The 10,957-nt window shown below is 37.9% G+C and overlaps 1 protein-coding gene across 1 annotated transcript in view; it reads right to left on the bottom strand.

The window, feature by feature from the left end:
* Nucleotides 1–5,809: 5,809 nt before the first annotated feature.
* RBM46 (RNA binding motif protein 46) overlaps nt 5,810–10,957 on the bottom strand; it is a gene marked incomplete at its 5' end in the record, with an annotated part of 11,963 nt that continues 6,815 nt past the window's right edge. The window contains 3 exon segments of the mRNA XM_009084819.1: nt 5,810–5,851; nt 5,854–5,897; nt 8,144–8,203. Coding sequence (XP_009083067.1) covers nt 5,810–5,851; nt 5,854–5,897; nt 8,144–8,203 — 146 coding nt within the window.

Here is a 10,957-nt window from a genome sequence, read left to right as displayed (position 1 = left end):
AGGAATCTTCTGCTAGCCTTTCAACAGCCCTAAAAGCAGATATACCTGCTTGATTTTTATCAGGGATTGAAATTTTGGGGAAGAAAACTGGAAGCTGATCTTTCCAGAGGCTGTAGCATTAATCCATTAGCTAGCTTTGTGCTGAAGCATTTCAGAGGTCACCAAATGCCTGCCCTAACTGGTACAGTATGCACTATACATCCCTTACCCCCAGCATTAGAAGACTCTAAATAAGAATGGTTTGCAAAAATGACAATATCTGATTCTCTTAAAGAATTCCTGCTCTACATTAGGAAGAAAATATTTCACTCTTAGGGTTTTTTTTAATACCTATATTTGTCCAGATGACCCTTGACAGACTTTGTCTGGCAGACAGACATAGTGTCCTGTGAATATTTGTATCTGCATTTACTCTGAAATCTCGTGAGAGCATCTGGCTCCACTCCTCTCAGAAACTCAAATCCTGTGTTTCACCAGCAGCTCAGTCCCTGCAGCCCTGTAAATTGCAGGCTACATCCCTCTTCATGTCAGATAAACCAAAATCAGAGGAACAAGCTCTACTAATGCCCAGCTCTCACCAGTTCAGTTGCTCAACAGGACCAGCTTGTGAGCTCTGTTGTACAGGCTCACTAAAGCTAAATAGAGTTGAACTCCACATACTTCACAGCTTGCTGGCGTCCCCCTGTAGTGTTATTCAACAGTTAGTCACTAGTTACTGAAACATTAGAGAAGTGTCACATGAGGTGGCAAAAGAAAAGCAGGAAAACACAGCTGAAAGCTATTACCAGTATGTTGAACTGGTAGGTAGCTTGGAAAATTTCTTTGCTCAAAGCAAGAGTGGATATCAAGAGCTTAGGAAATACACTCTGTATGTGAGAAAAATCAAGTATTTTCACAATAAAGTACTGTGTCTGTTTAAAGTTAGGACACCCTGATCCAATTTATGTTGTGAGATTTGGCTCCTCACGGACTTTGATGCCTTTCTGAAAGATGTGCTTTCATCAGCTGTTATTGGGCTTGCTCCAGGGGCATATATGAAATTCAGTGATGTGTTTGGAGTGCTGAACAAACTGGATGATATGAGCATTTCCTCTGGTCTTAATCTACCACTTTCATAGCTTAAATCCTTGACTAGGATGAATGGATAAAATAAATATGATTTCATGGTAGCTGAAAACTGTATGGTTTAAGTAAAAATATGCAGTGAAAGTGTCATCAAAATATATGCCTTAGTGTGAAGAAAAGTTCAAGTAGCCTTTGCTCATGAATGTTGCTTTTGATAGTGGAGGTGAGTTTTTGGGACATGGAGGGGAGTTGCCTTTTTTACATTTTTGTCTAGTTTAAATTAAAAAACAAATCCTTTGTGTTCCTATGATCATTGTTTTAACCCTAAGACTTTGTGTCACTACTCCTCCTTAGAAAGTTAGTGCTACAAACCAACTGTTAACCATTTTCGGGCACACCTGTATGCTCAGTATAAAAATAATACATTGAAAAATAACCATCTCCTTGGATTCCATGAAAAATTTGACCTTCAGCCACAGTTGTCTACAAGAAGAGAGAATTGAAATTTGGCACTTGTTGTATGGTCCTCCAAATCTGTGTCATCTTGTAGGCATCTCGAGTTGGTTTGTTGGCTTTTGCATGCATCCAAGCCCTTCTTTGATATGGAAGTTTCTGAGGCATCTCCTCATCATCAGATCCACTTAATTTCTGGAAGATTGATCATGATAGCTTCCTGCTCTGAGCCCAGAGAGGCTTTCCCAGCAGATGTTATTTTTCCTTAATTATGCTAAAGGTGTCAATGTAAAATTACATACCTACAAACAATACAGTGGTTCTTGCCACTTGAAAAAAGGGATAGTAGAGGAGAATCAAAGGTCTTTTCCCTCATTAGTCTGAATCCAAACTAATACTCTTGTCTTTCCCAGGAATATATTGCAAATACTAAATTCTGCCTGCAAAAAGGTACTAGGAAATGGGAAGGATTGTTCTTCTCCACCCTTGCTGTTGAATCTGTAGAGCAGAGCAAGGGAGAGACATCAGGATTTGAGATAAAAGGGCCCTGCTGCTGCAGGGACCGGTATGTATTTGCATGAATTTGTTTTTCATGCACTAGTGAATACTTCCCTCTACAGGAAACTGTAAGTCAATAGCAGCCTGACAGTGTAGAAAAAAAAATGTTCAAGGCCTGAAGTAGGATCTTTTTGAAGATATTTAAGTGTCCTTGTATTCCTTCGAATTTCATCCACCTTCACACAACACGTAAGATTTTTTATCAGTTCTCATGAGCAGCTATTTGCATTCTACAATCCTAAAAATTCCACCTGGTTTGACAGTGCTTGCATTGTTAAATGCTTCTCATGGTAATTTTACAGTGCCTGTATCATTGGAAAAGGCCTGCCCTTATCTGGGTGGCGTGAGTGCTGCTCAGCACAGGCTCTGTCTCCCAAGAAGGTTAAGGGTGTTATTTTATTACTGATGTAGCCGGTAGTGAGCAGGGCAAGCTGTTTTACTCCTTCTGTCTCTTGAACAGTTTAGCCACAGACAACTTGGAATGATGATTTCTAGTCATGGTGCCTCCTTGTTAGCATGGTGAACAACTATGAGTAGTAGAGAAAGGAGCTCTGAATGGTTGCTTTAAACCTTCCCTTTTCCTGCCTGTTTTGGGGCCTATTAGGGCTCTTTCTGATGGCAGGAAAGTTCTATTTAAGACTGCTATCATTCATTACCCATCTTCCTTCATCTGGTTGTCCACTAAGTTGAACTCTTTAGAGCGTGAAGAGACACTCAACTGGTCATGCTTTCTAACACACAGCAACTGTGTCAAGAAATTCACTGAAAGACTTGGAACAGCTGACTTCCTGAGCCAAGGGCAAGAGTGTGCCTTAACCTAGTATCTTACAGCTGACTTGCCCTTTAATAGTTTCCTATTTAAAGGAAATTACCATTAATTTTATAACTCTTGTTATTACACAGGACAGTAACTCTGGGTGACAAACAGCCTTGGTTACCCCCATGGCATCTGCTGTTTTTTCCCATGAAAAAATGGTGTTGGAATACAGAGGCTGCTGCCCAGAACATGCTTGCTCCATGGCCTTGGATCTATTATCTTTTGCCAGCCACACATTAGTAATGAAAATATTAAGAAAAAGACAAGGCAAGGAAGCAGCTGAAAACAGCAAGAAGAAGGACCTCCTTTTCTTATTTAGGGCAAGTTTTTAATGCAGTGGGTTTAGCACAAAGTAACAAAATTTACTTCGCTAAAGTCAGTGACCTCTACTTTCAGAAAGACTTCTAGTTTCTATATCAATTACTAATTGGTACACCAATTTACCTTTTATCAGTTATGCAACAGTAATGTAAAAAATATGCAACACCATGTTCTTGCTCTGTGACAACCTTTTTAGAAGAAATACATGGTGGTTTATTTTCCAAAGTTTAACAAGCTCCTGTGAGATTTTTACAAATATGAAAAATATGCTTGCAATTTTTCACACTGATTAGATGTTTCTAATTATGTGTTCTTAAACAAACTTCAAAAACCCCAAATTACAGCAACTGAGTGCTACTGCTGCTTCAGCTGCTTATTGCTTACACCTCTGTTCTTATCTGCAAAATAAAGTGAAGGTTGTCTTTCGCTGACATCCACCCAGCACTCACTACACTCAGATGTTTAATAATGGTTTTGTACAGTCAAACTTGTTGGGAATTCTGAAAATAATTTCCAAGGTACATACTCATGTTAATACTGGTGGGAGTTTGTAGCAAAACTGGGTTCTTTTGCACCAGACTGCTTCAAAGACGGGAGCACAGTTGGATATCTGACCAAAAAAAGATGTTACATGCCTGAAAAATACAATCCCATGGTTTTCTGCAGTACTGGTCAGCACCTGCTTTAGTTCACCACGTAAGTCAGCTCTCCTACTAGTATTCATTTTAATGCTAAGCAATCTGCATGCACCTTGTCACACAGCTCCCTTAAGTAGCTATAGCAATACCAATTCCACTGAGGTTTACTTGGCCCAGATTTCCAATACAAGTATTGCAGAACACTATTTTATCAAATCTTTCTTGCACCTGCAAGAAGCCTACAGTATTCTCAGGGTGTCATTAGAGATGTTTGTATAAAAATAAAATGCAACAACAAACTGAGTCTTAATCAAGACACTTGAAAAATACAAATTAATCTACAGACTCCTGAAATAAGCTTTGCATTCTCAAGTTGCTGGCCAAAAACACTTTTAAATTATCACCCCCATACCTTATCAGCATTATACTGTATTATTCTATGTCAAACACTGATTTTTGTCTTGGCCTTAGGAGCCACTGAGTTTAAACATGAACTGAAACAAGCCTCCTCTTTCCTCCCAACTGAGTTTCTTACAATAGTTTAACTGCTTTCAACTGTGACAAGAGCTACTAAACTAAGGAAACTCGCTTTTTAGCAGCCCAGAAAGCTAATCAAATCCTGGGCTGCATCCAAGAGTGTGGCCAGCAGGTCAAAAGAGGTGATTTCTTCCCCACTACTCTGCTCTTATGAGACCCCACCAGGAATATCACATGGAGTTCTGGTGTCCTCAACATAAGGACATGGAACTGTTGGAACAAGTCCAGAGGAGGCCATGAAATTGATAAAAGGACTGGGGCACCTCCCCTATGAAGACAGGCTGAGGAAGCTGGGGTTATTCAGCCTGGAGAAGGTTGTGTGGAAACCTCAGAGCAACTTTTCAGTATCTGAAAGGCCTGCACGTGAGCCAGAGAGGGACTCCTTTGTTAGGAACTGCAGTGATAGGACAAGGCGTAATAGGTTCAAACTGAAGGAGGAGAAGTTTAGGTTGGATATTAGAAAAATGTTTTTTACTCTAACGGTCGTGAGACACTGGCACAAATTGGCAAGGGATGTGGTGGCTGCCCTGACTCTGGCAGTGTCCAAGCCCAGGTTGTATGAGGCCTTGAGCAAGGAGGTCTGGGACTAGACTATCCGTAAGGTCCATTCCAACCCTTAAATTCTATGATAGACTTTTCTTTTTCCAAGGCTTCACTAAGCCACTTAATTACCCTCCTTCTTGTTCAGCAAAGCACTGGAGCCTCTGGCCAAAACTTGTTAGTAGAGAAAGCAATGTGAATCCTGCAAAGTTTGTGAATTTACCATGTGTAAAATAATTCTTTATTTTTCTTGTACACATGCCAAATATGAACAGCATAAATTTAATATGTTATTTCAAGTACAGAAGTCAAACACATTATTTCAACATTAAAAATTGCAACCTTTAAAACTGTTATTATGTAGCTAGTATCAAGTGCAAGTAAAATGAAACTGCTATAACTGCACCTAAATTAAAAGCCAAAAGGACAATTTAATATGGTGATGACATACATTGAACCAAAATATGTAGTGGACAACAACAGCTGATTACTTTTAAGAAAAATTATTCAACTTTAAATCTTTACGTTGCATTGTTTTCTGTGTACATAATATTCCTGTTTGACAAATGTTTTTCAGACACAACAGTGTACAACAAAAACTTGCATGGGTGAGGCCCTTAGGCACTTTAAGGTATGCCTCTTGACTCACTCCTCAACAAGGAACTGAAACTGCACATAAACTTCCAAAAAGAAGGATGGTCTAACTGTATTAGTTTCAGATTTTAAAAAGGAAAAAAGAGGCCGTTATTTTTTTGTCATTCAATAAATAAAGCATTTGACTGAGAAATGCTGAATAGTCACAATAAAAACAAAGATGGCTTGCTCAAAATGAATTACATATATGTGATTTTACAAATTGAAAACTGTTCTCAGTTTAATGCTAAACAGTGTTTTTTAAGAAGAACATGGCCTGATTAGAAAGTGAGCAAGCTGCTGATCACCATGGCTACCACAGGCAAGCAGAAGTGCTGGTTTAAAGGGAGGAAAGCCTGGATCAAAGTCAGGCCTCTGTGAACATCAAAGCACAGGTGTCCCAACAGAGGGGTGCCAACAACAGCAAAATGCAACTTCGTGAGCTGTACACAAAAGTACATGTAATTTCTATGTGTCAAGATTTTTTTTGCCTGTTTCTGCCTCAAAGAATTAGCTAATCTACTGAACCTCAATGTATGACTACAGCAATGCATCTCATGTAGCCTGATGGTACGTTGATATAAAGTCCCTTGAAATACCACTCCTCCATTGATGTAATGCTATACCAGACACAAAGATTTTACTGGACATGCTCTTCCTATAAAATTTTGCATCAAGTTGCAGAAACAAATTTGAGTGCGGTATTTAAGTTTCATACTATGCAAGAAAAGGCAGAGTTGTCAGGATGTGTGGTTTTTGTTTTGTTTCTTAATGTTTGTTTAAGATTTATTATTTACAACAGAAGATTTAAAAATTTTGTGTGAAACTTAAAACACAAGAGTAGGAATAGTAACAAATTATTTCAACACTAAAAGTAAGTTACTGTTGGATAAACTACTACAGGTAACAAAAATCTTTCAAACAAATTATCTTGTAAACCCCAAATTTAATCAAACTAACCAAAAACATTCAATTTGACTATTTTTTAAATTGAAATGCTTAATACACACATGCACTTTGAAGAACTATTCATCAATAAACATGGAATGCAAATTTCCAGTAATTTTGTATCAGTGTGATGTTCTTTTTTCTTTCATGACAAGATCCAAAGCAGTAAATTCCAAACATTTCTTCTTCAGGGAAATTCAAGTCAATAGGGTGTACCGTTAACTGCAGAAAAAGAGGGGGAGAGGGAAGAAAGACACTTTTGATTTCAAACATACTGCATTACCTATTCCAAGATGGACTTGGCTAATAAGGAATATAAAAAAAGGTATAATGAAAGCATTTACCATCTTATGCCAATGCTACATTCTTCCCTTTCCTCTGCAGCCCTAACAGTAACTCAAATAACTAAGAAACTGTTTAGTCAACAGTTTGAGGGTTTTTTTTCCCCTAAGAGCCTTATACTTAAAAACCCCAAACATTATTTGGTACTGAACAGTATTTTCTCAGCCTATACATATTTTTTTAAAATCAAACTTTACAATAATGACCCTTTGTTTCACTTCCACTAAACACAAAAATATTAATGCAGACAACTCTAAAGTGCAGATTACATCATTATTCTGCATTGTATTAGTTACATCACCATACCTATCATAGCAGCAAGTCTTTCATACTGCATATTTAACACTTTAGATCAGAGTGTACTATCAACCACATACCAAGTTCTGGCTGATGTACACTGCATAAACAAAGCCCAACTTCAATGTGGTCATCAATGGAGTAGCTAAAAGGACACTAAATCCCATCCTCTTTCAAAGTGACTGACTCTACTGAAGGCAGTCAAGTTATTTCATGGATTAACATAGTCCAAAATTGTTGTATCTTTCTTATTTTTCTCCAAGTTCTTCTGCACAGGTTAAGATTTACAAATTTACATTCCCTGCTCATAACCAGCAGCAAAATAACTGAATCTTCAGGACAAATCCTGGGTGACTCAGATTAGAAGCTTCCAGCAGTAAAGTTACCACCAAGCATGGATTTAATGCTGTTTTCAAACTGCCTTATAAGCTTTTATAAACCATTCTCACGACACTCAAAAATGGTAATCCCAATTTTAAAAAGCAAAAGAGACCTCAGAACTGACAGCTATACACACTTAAAGTCATCCACAGTAGCATATTAAAAAAAAAAAAAAAAGACAAATTGGGAAAGGAGACATTAGTGTCTTTTTACATGTAACTGACTACCCAAAGAAATAGCTCAAGTACTCAGCGTAGTAACAACTTGCACTTCTGAACATAAATTTAAACCCAAGCTAGAAAGGTAAATAATTGAGAAATGATTGAAAAATGACTGGGAGTCATTTCAGGAGTAAAAACCATAACCTTCCTTTGTGCTGCACAATCGACAGGAACATTAAACTGGGTGATCCAGCACGTCTACAGCAGCAGAGCTATGGTCTCCTCTGACAAAAGCAACTGCACAGAAAAGCTCTACAAGCCTTCTTAGAGTTGTGCATGTATGGGGAAAAAACCCAACTTCTCTCACAAACAGGGCAAACAGTGCAGCAAATAAAACGTCTTTGAGGGGGCAAAAAACCCATAATAAACACAATCCTGGGAGGCTTACTCACCTTTACTATCCCACCATGCTGTGTTCAGGGGCAGCAAAGTTATATATGCTTGCTCTGGGGCTGTGATAAAAACCATTATGTGTAAGTCATCTGATAAATATTTAAGACTTCTAAATTCATACTGTTAAGAAACTTCTTATACTACATTCTCAGTCTTTCTAAAAATCATTAAAAAACCAAAAACCACCAATCACCACTTATCATCTGTATTTGCTAATTAAAGCAAGCAATTTCTGCATTTTTCTCAAACATCTTACAATTTGTACCAAGCAGTCGATTGTTCCAACAGCAATATAGTTAATTCTGATAAAGCAAACCAAGGCAACATTTAAGTAAAGAAAATACCTACAACAAAATGTTAAAGAAAAAACATTTCACTTGAAGTTCCATACCCAAAATCTAGGACAGCAGTTTACTGATGCATTTGTTCTGAGAGACAGATGCTGAGCACAGACTACTGAAGCAGTTTATACATGTTCTATCCTTGACTTGTAAATTGCTACTGCATGCACTATTTACGATGCTTAAACAAGCAAATTCATGATAGCAAGATACAATGCTTGCTCCATCTGCCTCAGTACTGATACTATATACATCCTACACGGTGAACTGGAATTAAACTCTTTTATGTGCTATAGTTAGTTATAAGTAGATCAATGGAACTGAGGAAACTGTACTGAAACTTCCATTCTTATCCATCACTCTTAAGTCAGATTCAGTAGGGAGAAAACTCCCCAGGACTCAGCCTTTGCTACAGAAGGTGTTATCTTGAGGACCAGAAAGCAGTTCCGACATGTTCTAGTATTTCCTCAAACCAGTGGCATTCCACCAGTAGCAAGTGAAAACAAAACAAACAAAATAATAATTTTCAAAAGAATGTTTTGCTTTTCCAGCCTTCAGATGTTTACTCTTACTAAAGAGATGGAGGTGGAAGTTCTACAATTCGGAGCACATCTATGCAACTTCAAGTTTTCTTCTGCCTCTACTTTGAAGTCATATGGATCAGCCAGCTTGATTCCCTAAGCTACATTACTGATGCAAAGGATCTGAATGTTAAATAACACCTCCTATTTTGGGACTGACTCTGCACTGACACTGCTTCTGGACCAGAGGTGGAGTACAGAGTGTGTGCTAACGACACAACTATACAGTCTCCAAACTGGAGCTGCCTCACATTCACTCAGCCTTCAGGACAGGCAAGAGTAGGAAGTCTTATGGGTTTTTCTAACTGGATACCACATTTAACAGCCAAGCACCATCATGAAAATGACACTAAGGTGATGTGTAACTTCTTTAACACAGACATTTGTGTAGAAATGAGATTCAAATTAATGGCAGGGGTACTAATTTCTTCTACAGAGCATTCAGGTTTACATTGTGTTCTGTTTCCCTCCACTTCCCTACCCCCTCTCCAACATTCACCTTCTGGAACTTCAACATGTACCTCTGCTCCCCTTCTCATAAATAGACATCCAGACATGTAATTTCCATATATTTAAGCAAGCCAGAGTGCTTTCACTCCCTCGATCCATTAATGATTTATCTAGTAACATTAAAATACAGCTTATTCACCTTTGAGACCATTCAGTGAATCACAGCTTTCTGTTTCTCCAAACATTGTTTTCAAAATATTGAGGTGACACCAAGTGGTGATTCCTTGTACTGCTGTCTGCTCACGACTGCTGTATAACACTACTAAATACACTGTGTAACAACCGAGTGTTCTGTTATGTTAAAGTCTATACAGAAATACAGATCACAAAAAACAAAAGCCAGAATGCTTTGAGATTATTAATCTTATCAGTCCAATTTTAAAATTCTATCAAACCAGCCCTTTCTCATTGACTTGCCTTGGTCTGTTTATATGCGTTAAAAAGGAAACCCAAACTAACAAAATCAACAACCTGTACACAACATCAAAAATTCAGTAGCCAAAAAATTAAGTGCCTGTAAGAGAAGTAACTTACCAGAAAGAATTACTCCACGCGTCATCTTTGTACATTATAACAAGTTGCTTCCAAGAGGAAACACACTCAGACTTTTCTTAGTCACTGCTACTTACTAAAAACACAACCAAAACAAAAAAAACCCAAACAAACAAAAAAACCACCCCTCACCTCAAAACCCAAAGAAAAATCACAACAAGTGCATCCATGCAGCATTATTCAACATGTCAAACCACGCAACAGACACTTCAGTGAGGAGGGATCCTCTGCCACAACTAGCAACTCTTCAGTTACAGTTGTTTCTTTTGACATAGTTTATATATTATATATTAAGTTGGAACAAAAACAACTTCTGTAGATTAGACAGGGAAAAGAAATTACATTTTTAGACTTCTTTCAGTATCACAACAGTGCCAGCATCACAGAGAGGGGTTTTATCAACATGAAAGATGTGTATCTTTCAGATGTCAGCCACGTATGTTTGCCTAGAAACAGGGCTCTGTACGCTCTCTGCGGGGCCAAATCCTCAGAAACAAGAATGCACAGAGGTCAAAGAAAGAAAAAAAGTGTCGTTCAAAGATAACAGGACAGCTTTACTAGCACTAGGCCATTAACTATAAAGCTTTTTAAAATCAAACCTGCAATTTGGGAATTCTGCTAAATAAAAATTCACATTAAGTGTGATTATATGGTACACTGAAATGCTAAAAAGCTGTACAAGACTGTTAATTAAATCCACCTTAAAATCTTTTCCCTATAGCACCTGTAATTATAATTGAAGAGATAATCTCAACACATATTCATTTTTTTAAACTAGCTTGCCGTCAGGATTTGCCCACAGCTGTGAATAATCATTCTTAGTCTAACT

Source organism: Acanthisitta chloris, unplaced genomic scaffold, assembly GCF_000695815.1.
Source record: "Acanthisitta chloris isolate BGI_N310 unplaced genomic scaffold, ASM69581v1 scaffold11331, whole genome shotgun sequence".
Classification (NCBI taxonomy): Eukaryota; Metazoa; Chordata; class Aves; order Passeriformes; family Acanthisittidae; genus Acanthisitta; species Acanthisitta chloris.
This window is presented reverse-complemented; position numbering and strand designations above follow the sequence as displayed.